Source organism: Paramacrobiotus metropolitanus, unplaced genomic scaffold (genome assembly GCF_019649055.1).
Source record: "Paramacrobiotus metropolitanus isolate TYO unplaced genomic scaffold, Prichtersi_v1.0 Parri_scaffold0000358, whole genome shotgun sequence".
NCBI classification, from domain to species: domain Eukaryota; kingdom Metazoa; phylum Tardigrada; class Eutardigrada; order Parachela; family Macrobiotidae; genus Paramacrobiotus; species Paramacrobiotus metropolitanus.
Genome location: NW_026570578.1, coordinates 1 through 13,261, shown reverse-complemented (window position 1 = coordinate 13,261; position 13,261 = coordinate 1). Strand labels below are relative to the sequence as shown.

The window sequence follows — 13,261 nt, the reverse complement described above, 5'->3', positions numbered from 1 at the left end:
TTGTACTTCTTATTCCTACAAGTATAAGCATGATTACTTGCATTTGCATTTTTATTGGGTTATTCACATTAGCATAGGTTAAACGCAAAACTACGCCATTTGTCATTTCAACACAAAATACACTTCATCCAGTCTCATACCAATACGAAACGTAAGCAGCATTACCTCGCGTTAAAGCAACACTGATTCTCTGATTCAGAAATTGAGTGGACCGTTTCTCCGGTTTCTCCTCTCAAAAAAGCTGCATATGCCTACTTCTATACATACCTTACTTCTATACATACCTTACCATAAGGGAATGACCCGGTACATGGTACCAAATTCGTGTATTTACAGCCATGAACACCTTCACTTTCGCGCACTCCCAAAAACGTTTATGTAGATATGCATAGTGATTTTTATAAATAGGCGAGAGACAGCTTGTACCGGCAGCATCCGGTTCGGAAGTTATGGCTATAAGAACATTCCGAAAAGTTTTACATCAATATTGACTGATTTTAGTAACGATGCTGGTCATCAGGAATGTTATGTTTTAACTACCAGTAAATATCCCAAAAGTGTGTTTTTAGTATACGAGTACCGGCTATAAAGAACTGTAGCTTTGAGACGCAATCCATATGCATGTGCCATTATTCGGAAACATAATTTGCTTCGTCCGGTCTTCTAACAGTACAAAACACTTTCTGAAGACGACTGCATTTTTGCGCAGCGACGCCGTGCTGATGCACCGCGAAACCGTATCATTTTTGCACGTACTCTCGCAAACCATTTTACGAGGTGACCTTTTCAAACGCTTCAGTGTATACCGTGCACATATTTATCCATAGTAGTATTCTGTGATGGCGAAGATCGCATGCAGTGCTTAAATTACTTGACTACTTGTACGGTTGTATCTAATACAAAATGTGCAGACTTATTGCGTTATGAGCGGCGTTCCGTTTCCAGTGCGATCCTTTTGCGGTCACTTCAGTGTCCGCATAAAGAACACCAAATACGGAAAACCATCTTATAGCGCTCCGGAAGAAATGACTGTATAAGAAATTACGAATACGTTGAGTAGAGTTACAGTTACGCGAGCTCTATCAATCAATTTACATTATTACGAAAGCGTTTAGGTGGGTACATCCAGCAACAACACGAAGTACGTACCATAGCATACCCATTACCCACAGAATGGGCGGAAAAGTCACACGAACGCGGCTGCCGCTAGTTGAACTTGTCGTGTACCTTGATAGGACTTCTGATAAGTAGGTGAGCTCCTTACTGACTCCCTTCCGTGTCAGCTTTGCCAGAAGTCAGCCGTATACCTCATTCAGGAAATGGAGAGTGTTTTGGATGCACGAGCGAACGGTCCAACAAGCTGCAAGGACGTTCCGACAGAACTTTCGCGAGCACGAACAGGCACGCAGGTGGCTCTCCAGAAAAGCATCAGCAGCGTTTAAAAAAGGCCTAGGTTTATTATTCCGGTATCTGCTCTTACCAGAAAGCGTTGGTGGATAAAACGGCTTCGAACATGTTCGGACAGAACAGTGGACGAGGTTTGTCACAAGCATCCGGAAGACCGTCAGAATATGGAAAAAACGAGGTTCCGTCTCAGGAGACGTGGAAGCGGTTTTTGAACGAACAAAAACCCATACATATGAACGAAAATACGAAGCGTCCGCTCCTCTCGTGATTTGTCGCGAAACAAAGTTTTTTGTTCTCCGTCTAAAGAAGTTGCTTGTTTCTAGGCGGAGTACAAAAAGCTGTACGATTGACCATCAAAGTACGAAAAGAATGAGCTTCCTTCTCAAGAGACGTGGGAGCGGTTGGTGAACAGAAGCCTGTATTGAACAGAACAGCTTGTAACATCCGTTCCTGTTGTAAAATGGTGTCAGCATTCCTGTAGTTCCCTAATTTAGTTGCAGAACAGTGCTCGTCTGTAGCCGGCAGGAAGGTGGACGGGTGGATGGTGGATCTTCAATGAAGGTCATCCACCTTTCTGTAAAGGTCATCCACCTTTATCCACCTTTCTGCAAAGGTCATCCACCTTTCTCATCCACCTTTTTGTAAAGGTCATCCACCTTTCCGCGGAAGGTAACCCATCTTATCTGCATAAGCTTATTCATCACAACAATTTTTCAGTAATTGCTACCCATTCTGGTAAACAACTCTCCGTCTCGTATCAATATGATTGTATCATTCTATCGGTCGTACACAACTTTTCTGCCAAGTTGTTTTTGGTAGTCACTGATCTACCGTCGGCGTCCTGGTTTGCATCTGGAGACATTTAAGTATAAAAGTAGGACTACCAGTTCCCGTGACAATGTGTGCTCAGGGCGGCCGTGGCCATAATGAATGGTCTGCCTTGTATTACAAGCTCAGCTGCATCTATCAAGAAAATGCACCTAGTTGTGTGTAGCCGGCAGGAAGGTGGACGGGTGGATGGTGGATCTTCAATGAAGGTCATCCACCTTTTTGCAAAAGTCATCCACCTTTTTGAAAAGGTTATCCACCTTTTTGCAAAGGTCATCCACCTTTCTGTCGATTGTCGAACCTGTCAACTTTGTGCTTTCTCATCATTGGCATTCGTTACAACAATTTTTCAGTAATTGCTATCCTTTATGGTAAACAATATGCTTGAATTATTCTAGCAGTCGTACACACCTTTTCTGCCGAGTTGTTTTTGGTAGTCACTGATCTACCGTCGGCGTCCTGGTGTGCATCTGGAGACATTTAATTAAGTAGGAAACTAGGAATACCGTAACAATTTGCGCTCAGAGCGGCGGTGGCCATAATGTATGGTCTGTCTTGTACCATGTGCAAAGCTGCACCTATCAGGAAAATGCAACTAAATGTGCATGACAGAACGGAACGTAGCTCTTGGGGATGAAGGCGGAAATACAACAACGTCCTAATCTGGTGGCCGTGTTCGCGCAACTTACGTATACGTGATTTTTTGCAAACCTTTTGTGCACAGAAATTCTTGCATTACAAACAGTTCACTTCTGGACCACTAACAGCAAGGCAAACTCAAGTGGAGACGTTGTAGCACCTTAAGTGAGTGTTGTTATGGTAGTCCACCTTTCTGTAAAGGTCATCCACCTTTCTGCAAAAGTCATCCACCTTTCTTTAAAGGTCATCCACCTTTATATAAAGGTCATCCACCTTTCGTTAAAAGTCACCCACCTTTTTATAAAGGCCATCCACATTTCTGGAAAGGTATTGCAAATTGTAGCAATTGCTGTTCACTGCTATATCCATTAACTAACAACCAAAACATAATCGATAGCAGATTAATTACAAAATAACTAAGCTGAAGTTGTAGACTTCTAAAAAACCCCAAGAAAATCCCAGAGCAGAAAGTGAGTTTGTCGATTGCTTTCCGCTGCCGGGAATACTGCGCACCATGCCGCGGAGTATTTTCATACTGCAACGCTGTATCTAAATTGACTTTGCGCACATTTCATCAGACTGCTCCCGAAAACGCTTCGCAAGATCTGAAACAAAATTAAATTTTGGTCTTTGGGCCACGCATGGCAGTTTCGAAATGCGGGGCTAAGAGTTACGCCAGCGTGTCAACCTTTTGTTTTGTCATTTATCATTTTCATAATTCACCAAATTACATATCTCAAATAAATTTCGCACATTGGCTAATATACCGACCCTGAAAGCACGATCAGTAATACTGGAGTAAGTTGAGAAAACAGAATCTTAGCTTGCTACACAAACTAAGTCACCGGAAAAATGGCCAAACGCGAAGCGCCAGTGTTAATTTATATAAGCGACTTCCGCTCGCAATCAGTACCCTACACTAAGTTCCCACAATTACGGTTTGTCTTTTACCTACGAAAGAAAGGCATGCCACTTAATCGCTTTCCACCACTGTTTCTTTGATTTCGGCATCCCATGTTCCGCCGAAAATCATCCACACTCCTTCAAAGCTCATCTACCATTTTTTAAAGGACGTCCACCTTTTTTCAAAGGTCATCCACCATTCTTCAAAAATAATTCATCATTATGCAAGGCGAAATACTTCGATCTTTGCTTGGCGCCATTGTGCGCATCAGCCTTTCTGCCAGTCCGAATGGCAAAAATGATGATTCGGATTAAAAAGGCAAAAAGGCGTTTTTGGGGGTAGGCCTACTATACCTTTGCCGCACCGTTGCCTATGCCGTTTCAGTTTGCCTTTTTCAACTTTACCTTTACCTTTCATAAAACCTTTCTTTACTAAAAATTTCTAAATGTTAGTTTTAGTTTTTAGAGTGTTAGTTTTACAATGATTCTGTACAATGATGGAAAACCATTAACCATTAAATTTTAACCGGCGATAAATAAATTATAATTTGATTATTATAATTTTTAAAATTTGAATTTTGATTGCCGATTTACCTGAAATAATGCCCATGTAAATAGTGAAGGGCAAATTAGTGATTTTGATGGGTGATTTATATTGAATATTTGTTTATGTTAAAACTAACACACAACTTCGTTTACAATGTTCAAGTCGGACACTGTATTATTTAAAAAACTGTGTAAATGCGGTAAAACACCAATAAAGTCCAGAGACGGTAAAGTGTTAGACGGCAGTCTACTATGTAAATGTTAAAGGAAACGGTCAAGGTTATTTCAAACGACTTTTTGGGATGGCTAATTCGGCCGGAAAAGTTTTCGCGGCGGCAGAGGTAAAGGTAATGTTGAAACAACCAGAGTGAAAAGGCAAAAGCAAAGAAAAGACAAAGGTAAACTTGGCCGACCCTCAGCGAGCTGGCGAAAAGATTTTTTGCTCTCAAAAAAATACAATGTGAAAAATGTCATCGTAGTGAGATCAATGGATATGTATCGCCGGCAGAAAGGTGGATGACCTTTCCAGAAAGGTGGATGAGAAAGGTGGATGACCTTTCCAGAAAGGTGGATGACCTTAACAGAAAGGTTGATGAGAAAGGTGGATGACCTTTTGAGAAAGGTGGATGACCTTCATTGAGGATCCACCATCCACCCGTCCACCTTCCTGCCGGCTACACTCGTCGACTGGGAAAAAACAATCGCAGTGGCCACCGAAGCCTAACCGTTGAGTAGCTTCATAGATACTAGATGCATAGTGGCACGCGTTTTCGCTGATATCGATCGGCAAAGGTCGAAGGCGCCAGTTTACAAAATGCCGCTGATGAGTTTGAATTCTGTATGAATGGTATGACGCCCGAACAACGACCGAGACGGGCCGCCGGATCAGGTGGTTCACTTCGATAATTCACGTATCCATTGCAAACGCAAACCACTAACTGTAGGCTAAACGTAAAGTTGCAAACACATTAAAATAAATGTATAACCATTCATGTAAACAAAAAATGGATGTAAAAATATAATCGAAAGTATAAGCGTTCTGCTGACCGCTGGAGTTGTTACGAAAAAAACGAAATAAAGTGTAAATTATTAATAAAACTGATAAGAGCATATGAACCACGTTTAACTCCGCATACCGCCAATCTCCATTTTTAAATATCTAATAAATACTGAAAAGGTTGAGAATCTGAAAGTTAAGAAATACAAAGACTGCAAGTTAAAAACCGTTAAGGTACTGCAACCTACGGTACGAAGAAGCAGTACAAGCAAACACCCGAAGTGCCGATCCCGGATGCAACCTACAATGTTAACGTTGAACGGTTCTGCCTGTATGCAATTTAGTGCGAGGACGCCAATGGCATCGGTCAGTATTTCTTGGTTTATAGTCATGCAAATCATTCTGATGCACCAAACTGTATTATTTCACGAAAATTATCGATAAAAAAATAAAAAAAATTGTGGTATGCGGAGTCAACAGTGGGATGACAAAGGTATTACAAAGAGCGAACGGTGGTATAAAGGTGGCTGTAATGTATTAGTCTTCTGGTTCTCGTGATTTCCTTTCTTTACATACTTTTTAGCAACTATCTTCTCTTCTCTGCCAGCTACGGTTCTCGACTTTCCTATTCATTCAGTTACTCCCGATCGCGCTACGATACTTGACAATAAAGTTACGATGCACTCTCACAGCACATACACCACAGTGGCATACGGGGCTTTCACCGCGTTATATTTTTATTAGGTAAGTAGTGTCGAGTTGTCCTGCATACCTTGTAATTTGTCGGCAAATAATCAAATCAGAGTGAGAGAAGCTCACATAAAGGGTGACAAAAACAAGGCAAACGCACAAACATCCGAATATTGTGTATCCCAAATCAGCAAAAAAAATTATGGTCTTCTATTAACTCTGGGAAAATAACCATTACTGAGCCAATCAGTAAAATTTACGCTGGCGGCAGATGAAGTGATTGTAAAAACACTATAGGGTCACAGCGTGGAACCATGTTAATAAGCGCAACAGTCTTCAAATCACAAAAGTTATCGAAAATAGCACTTACAACCGGTTTGATCGTTTACGCGTTGTCACTTGCCACTGATCCCGAAGCAATGGGTGTACACCCGGGCGTGTCGCTAGTGACAAGTTTCCGGTTGCCTAGATACCAGGGCTCCATTTAAGTGATGTAGCATAATTATGCGATCATACAACATCGATAATCACAAAGAGAAACCACGGCATATGTCGTATACACCGACATGTACGCAGTACGCATAACTGTAACATTTTCCGAAACGCTGCAATCCCACTAGGAAGCTGCCAAAACCCAAAACCAGAATTAGTGAACTTTTCCAAAAACTTGACGGATTGTTGTTTATTACCCTCCTTTATAAGGCGCTGTTAATTCTGAGGAGTTCGTCATTTATTAGCCGCCTGGTGTAGCAAACCGGGGAAGATCCCGTCAGTCCGTTTGACGAATTTTCCAGGTATTTTGTTTATGATACTTCGAAGTATGCCAGTTGTCGCTCTGGCTGTGTTTCCTGCCACTTTGATCATGTTCGGCAACGTAGTTTTATGGCTTATACTTTATGGTAAAACCATCAGTATAACGAATAAGTGCATTACCGAAATACTGCTTAAAATGATTCAGATTTATGGCTTATTGATTCAACTTCTTTTCACTTCTTGCTCGCTGTAATCTCCAGAACGGATCATTCTGTCCTTGATTGAATGTAATTGTTTGAGAGTTTAAATTTTTACCGTAAAGGAGGTACCCGCGCTTGCACCTTGTGTTAAAAAGATAATAAAGTATTATCTTTTCTGTCTTTTACTTTTTACTTTTTTAAACTGTACGCAGTGGCTGGATATACTATCGGTAACGCGAATTGTTCGCTACCTAAGAAGAGTGCTTCTGCAGCGACTTCTTGCTATGTGAATTTCTAAAAAGTAAAGAAAATCGTTTGAGCTTTATTTTGGGTCGGTCTGGTGTTTGTTTGACATTTTCGTGCATGATGTTGATTAATATTCCGTTGTTTTCGTAAATTACTGTGCCAGCTCGCTTTTCAGTGCGAAAGAGATGCTACCGCGAAGAGAACGCCTCGCTACAAGAAGTGGAGAACAAGCTGAAGGAGCGCATCGTCCATTTAGAAGGCAAGAACGCGCTGGTGCCGCATGCGCATCAGAAGCGCTTCATGCGAGGAGGTGACGCGGTTGGTGCAGGAGAAGAACAAGTACAAGGAGCAGTTCATGGAGCTCCAGGACGAGATGCGCGCCATACTCTCACAGAATCAGCGCGTCGTCGTGCAGCAGCGCCGCGGCCGGTCCAGCTTCTTCAAATTGTAAGTGGCAGCGTGATGAATAAATGCAAAAGTATCAAAAATACAGGCCGGCTGGAAAAAGAATAATATAATGAAAATCGCCGCTCGGATTGTTCATCGGATCGTTATTATAAGTTATACTAGTATTGCATGCATTCACGTAGTGTGATGGATCTAAGATGATCTTCCGGTTTATTTGAAATGATAAACCCTTTAACGATTATGATAAATATCGAATAATTGGGTATATGCATTTTTCTTTCGTTATCTTTGTGTTCATTTGTCGATAATTTTTTTCCTTTTGTCGGTTAACAGAGTAAATTAATAATCAATTGAGCAAAGAAGCGTATGCGATACAGTGATGCAGGATGTTTAATTGGGATATGTCATAATGTAGCATTCGTTTTTCAGCTTCAGTGGCCTGTTTGGGAGCACCGGCAGCCGCGAGAACAGCGCCGTCCGCTACAACAACGACCACACCCTCCTGCCCTCGCCGGGCGGCGGCACCATGTCCCCTCGCAGTAGAGCACCGCGTCGCGATCTCCTCCCGCCTCGGAAGCGGCGCCCATCGACACCGCCGACGTCGTCGACCTCCAGGAACATTATAAACGGTGGGTACTGGGTCTTATTTTTTGCATCACGTAGTTGGCATTATTTCTGCGTTGGTGTGCGCTAACACGCGGTTTTAGGATTGCTACGGCGGCGGAGAACGGCGGGACGCCGCAGGAAAGTCCTCCCACCGGCGACCGGGGATCCTGTGGGTCCATAATTCAGGGCGATCGGCCGGGAAGGAGACGCCGAGTGGGCGGTGCAGGCGTTCGGATGGAGTGTGCCGGTGGTCGCGGCAAGCGGAGCTGGTATTGTGTTTGGCAGTGTCGTCGTCCCGAAGCCTCTCTACTCCCGGCCGTTGGTGGAGAAGGATCCCGATATGAAGGTACGCGCGAAAATTAAAGTGAATAAAATGGAATTATGTAAAATAACTAATATAAAAGTTTGACATTAAAACTATATTACCAAAACAATAGGCAATTATAAACGTACATAAATGTACATTTGCATTATTTAAAAAATTAAGTATTTACGAAATATACCACAATATGATGTATCGTTCATGGTACACTGTCAAACCTGAATTTAGACGAGCAGGCGGCTGCAAGAAGCCAGTATTCTACGTTTGTTTGGTTGTAGATCTGGTGTGCAGTGGGCATTTAACTGCCACCACGCACGCCGACCGCCGATGCGACCGAACCGGGCGCCGATGCCCTGCGCGAACAGGCGTACGCAGCCGCCTCGTCCGTCATCTGGATCTGCAGTTCCACCCACTCCAGTGCTCCAGTGGCAAGGTGACCGTCATGGACGCCAACCGAGAGCTTCCCCGTCTGTTCATCGCATCTACTGTGCATGGGTTACGTTCCAGGTGAGCCATTGGACGAGGGAGAAATCGATAATAACGAGGGAGAAATCGGTTTGGTATTGTTTTAATAATCACATTTTGTTCTCCGGTAATTAGGTAAAAAATGTAGTTCGGATAAAAATTGCGAATTACCCGTTGGTTACGTTGCTTACGTACAGCGACTGGGATTTCCAGTACGATGATTATATTGTGAAGTTATGGTCAGTTTTTATTGTGCATCTTGCTTGGTTTTCTTGCTGGGAGGAGTTATTTCAGGTCGAAAATTTACCGTAAATTAATTTTGAAATTGTTTTCATGATGCCGTTAGGAACTGCCTCAATTTAGTCGAACTTTAAGGCGCAACCTCTGTACTATGATATTATCAGTGTATGATAGAGCAGTATCTGTACTTGTGACTACATAGTGGCTGATTTAAAGTGGCTGTTTTCTATCGAGTTGCTGTACGCTGTCTGTAGGCATTCATGACGACGTGGAGATCCCGGTGCCGGTGGAGAAGCCGGAGGCCAGTCCGAGAAGAAGGCCATCGAACATCCGCTAATGAGCACCGGCGGACGGGGACGCAGTACGGATCTGGGGAATATTCTCTTCGTGTCCTGCGCGACGGGATCGTCGCCGCCGGTCAAGAGCGTTGCCAGCGCAGCGGTGGGACTATGGCAAGCAATGCACTGCCCAGCGACGCAAGCGGTGAGTTTTATTCCGAAAGTGAACGACAACGACCGAGCTGGTCCGATTTGTTAGAAAATAAGCTGCAATAAAGTGAATAAACGGAATTTGAGTGTACATAATAGGAAGACAAATAACTGAAGCTCAGTAATAACGAATTTTGACAGTCTTTATTAATATAACCAGTATGCAAAATAATGCACAGCTAATTTCATTTAATTTGGAAAATACCTAATTGACCTTATGAGCAAATAATCCAAAAATCTCCACCGCGAAGGTGTATCTATTATTGCATTTTGTTAGTGGAGAATTAATCGACCAGAATACAGAGCGACCGCGGTAACAATGGTGATGTAAACTTTATCGACAATAGCCAGTATACATAACAACATGCCTGCGCTGATTTACACTAATAAAAATGATCGAACAATGGTGATTGTGTTGCAGTGAACAATGCAACAGCGGATCTGTCGAGCGAGATGAGCGCGAAGTGATCCCAGTGCGGAGAGCTGTAGTGACCACATTCCCGTTGACTCCGATCTGGGCCGCGCCCGGGTGGAGGTACCGTGTGGATCGGCAGTCAGAATCGTGGGTAATTTCAACGATCATATTGGAACAGTTTCGTGTAATGACGTGTATGGCACCGCTCCACTGAACACTGACGCCTTGATGCAGGTTGTACATTTATCACGCGTCGCGGATATATCGCAAACGCCTCAGCAAGGTGATCCTGGACGACGCGGTCCTCTGCATTGTGTGAGTGCTACGCTCGGCGAAATGTCAGTAATTAACCTAGAATTCGTAAATAATTAGTTGGATAATACAACCTTTATGATTGTATCGAATTTAAAGAAGTTAGTAAGTCAGTATAGCCATGGGTGAACTGGCACTCTTAAGATATGTACTCTGTACATAGTGTGCTGGACATACTGTCCGGTATGTGATTTTCGTAGAATAATGGCTGACGGGCCAGAAAAGAACGAACGAAATCGCTGACCGTACCGTTGAGAAATGAGAACTGATAGCAAACTATAACGATGTGATGATTGTTTTTCTTCTTTCTATGAAAATCTCACGTTCTATTTGGACAACAGTTTTGATTTATTCAAACAAAATTTTAAGAGCTTTAATACTATTATGCGAGTAGTAGAACATGTTATACACAATGTGTTTGTGTAACGGCTTCATTTCTTCTCAAAAGTGAGTTCCTCGTAACTGGTACGAGAAATTTCGGTAATGGAAACACCTTGTAAAAGCGCTAGTACGTTATGGTTATCGTATTTTCTTTGTCGCTTTATGTGTAAAACAATAGAGAATATCTATGAATCCATACATATTCTAATTTCGTCTTTCTAATACGATATCCATAGGACCATAATTAAGGAATATTTCGGATATAATAACAGTAATAATTTCAGTAGAAAGTATAATCATAACATTCATGAATTGATATATTTTCAGGCGTGTGGAAATGCAGTCATATAATATTTTCGCCTGAGTATGTAGTGAATTAATATAGGTAGCAGTGCCCAAGCTGAATGTTTTCTGTATTTCGGCAGACATACGACGGGCCGCGTGCTGGCCTCGTTGGCGGACGGGCGTGGCGGTGTTCCGGCGGGTGCAGCCGGGTGGCTGGTGGGACACGACCAACTACCACCTGCTGAGTCTGGGCCAGGCCGACCACGCCATCCGCGCCATGAGCATCGTCCCGCCGCCCTATCCCGACTACATCCCCGGCATCCGCCGCAGCCCGGGGGCGGCTGGCAGTGAGCAACGGGACTGCGTGTGGGCCGGTTGCCGGAACAAGATCCACGTCGTCGATCCCCTCTCCATGAAGATCCTGGTAGGTACAGTGGATAAGGAAAGTAGCTCGTTGAATGGTCGATAAAGTGACAGTTTTTCGTCCGCTTTGTGAATGCCACTGTATGGTGTCTAAAGTGGTTGACAGTCGTCGTAGCGTAATGGCTGTGAACAAAGCAATGAACTCGTGTAAGCACAGGGAAAAGAATAATAACGTTAATACTTTGCCTCTGCAATGGAGATTTGCGGTTGTAAAAATGAACTTTTTGAGTAGAAATAGTTTGTGTTTGTGGCTAACGTAATGCATGGATGCTGCTGCGCTTAATGAATTTTTTTATGAACATGGACGCTCGGTTAAATCACAGGAAATAGATGTTGTAAAATGTATACTGATTATTTTCAGTGGTATATGTCGTTGTTAAGACATGTTGTTAGTGTTTGAACGTCATTGCAGTATTACGGAAGTATGAGTTAATCTGTGCTAGCCTGCTAGGTAAGGGTCGCTTGCGCATCTCGCTGGTGCGCATCACGGCCATGTCGGCCTCCTGCCGCGCCTGTGGATCGGCACCAGCACCGGCGTCCTCCTCTTCATTCCCCTCAGTTTCACGCCAGGTAAGACTCCATTATTATTTCATTTTTTGTTCCATTAATATTTTATTTTACAATTTTTCTCCAAATTATACATTTATTATCACTGTTACTGTTATTAATTTAGATGCCAGCAACCCGGACAAGGAGGCGGCCAGTCGTATCGAAGTGTCTGCCCGGGTGTGATGACCCCTGGCGCAGGTGTCGTATCACGGACGCCGGGAGGAGGTCAAGTTCTTCGTCTCCATTCCCGGTGCGTTGTATTGCGCTGATCCCGTGGGACATCAATCCGTAATGCACGCATTAGTGATATTTAAAAATGATTGCTCAATGCAGGAACGTACACACTCGGCGGGGCCACGCCTTCCAGCAACGACCCGAAGGCCAGCCAGGAGGACGCCAGTCTGCTGGTGTCCGGGGGTGAAGGCTACGTGGACTTCCGCTACGGTAAATTGACCAAATAAATTCATTAGATTTATTCAGTAATAAATAGCTCATGCAGTGCATTAAGAATGGTTATCTTAAGAATGGTTAGAAAGGACCTGAATATCTCGCAATCAGTCAGTTTAACTGAAGTAACAGCTCTGGTGAAATGCAGCAGTGTTGTAGTGTGATGGCTTGTGCATGTTTGCATACGCTTTGTGTGCGGCTTATTGAAACTGTAAACCTTGTTAAGACTTTGTAATAGTGGGATAATAATGAAATTGTTTTTAATTGAAGCATTTTGCAATGTACAATAATTCACTCCCTACAATATTACCGAAAAAATAATTTGCTCAGTTGTAATTTTATGATGTATCGATAATTTTAAAGGTTTTGTCGTTTGAACAACCGTAAATTTACGTTTGAGAAAATTCGTATGACTGTGACAAATACCAGCAACAAAAATTTCCCTTGTTGCATCACGCAAAGAAGTGTATTGCTGTATGGAAATTGTTCACAGATGACAGTGCGGAGAGCGGACTGGAGGATTCTCCGGGCGGCAACGCGGAGCCGCGCAGTATCCGCTCGCACCTGATCGTGTGGCAGACGCCGACCACGCCTACCACCTCCGCGCCCCGATCCTGAAGGAGAGCGACGGACACCCTCCTCGGGCGGCAGCTAGCAGACAGGCGCAATGCAACGGACAGCCGTGATGGTCTCTAGTCGGTGACGCAGATT

General features: G+C 43.4%; 2 protein-coding genes and 2 long non-coding RNA genes across 4 annotated transcripts; 3 read left to right on the top strand and 1 right to left on the bottom strand.

Moving 5' to 3' along the window:
• Positions 1 to 3,005: 3,005 nt before the first annotated feature.
• LOC129602203 (uncharacterized) lies at positions 3,006 to 6,685 on the bottom strand. The gene is made up of 4 exons (XR_008692370.1): positions 6,093 to 6,685; positions 3,826 to 3,978; positions 3,169 to 3,479; positions 3,006 to 3,088 (listed from the first exon to the last, which is right to left on the bottom strand). It is a non-coding gene; the product is annotated as an uncharacterized LOC129602203 (long non-coding RNA).
• A 392-nt stretch (positions 6,686 to 7,077) lies between these two features.
• LOC129602197 (uncharacterized) lies at positions 7,078 to 8,160 on the top strand. The gene is made up of 3 exons (XM_055501174.1): positions 7,078 to 7,264; positions 7,385 to 7,656; positions 8,047 to 8,160. Coding segments are annotated over exons 1-3 (387 nt in total). The 5' UTR covers positions 7,078 to 7,263.
• A 265-nt stretch (positions 8,161 to 8,425) lies between these two features.
• LOC129602201 (uncharacterized) lies at positions 8,426 to 9,605 on the top strand. The gene is made up of 3 exons (XM_055501181.1): positions 8,426 to 8,569; positions 8,824 to 9,052; positions 9,505 to 9,605. The coding sequence occupies exons 1-3, from the start codon at positions 8,458 to 8,460 to the stop codon at positions 9,512 to 9,514; spliced, it is 351 nt and encodes a 116-aa protein (XP_055357156.1). The 5' UTR covers positions 8,426 to 8,457; the 3' UTR covers positions 9,515 to 9,605.
• Positions 9,606 to 12,294: 2,689 nt separating this feature from the next.
• Positions 12,295 to 13,181, top strand: LOC129602202 (uncharacterized). Its single transcript, XR_008692369.1, has 3 exons — positions 12,295 to 12,353; positions 12,437 to 12,547; positions 13,044 to 13,181. It is a non-coding gene; the product is annotated as an uncharacterized LOC129602202 (long non-coding RNA).
• Positions 13,182 to 13,261: the final 80 nt, after the last annotated feature.

Excerpts from the sequence above, each read along its gene's own strand:
- LOC129602197 (XM_055501174.1), top strand. Across the intron at positions 7,657-8,046 it reads CGGTCCAGCTTCTTCAAATT|CTTCAGTGGCCTGTTTGGGA; the intron begins GTAAGTGGCAGC and ends TTCGTTTTTCAG.
- LOC129602201 (XM_055501181.1), top strand. The coding sequence starts at position 8,458 with ATGGAGTGTGCCGGTGGTCGCGGCAAGCGGAGCTGGTATTGTGTTTGG. Across the intron at positions 8,570-8,823 it reads AGAAGGATCCCGATATGAAG|ATCTGGTGTGCAGTGGGCAT; the intron begins GTACGCGCGAAA and ends GTTTGGTTGTAG.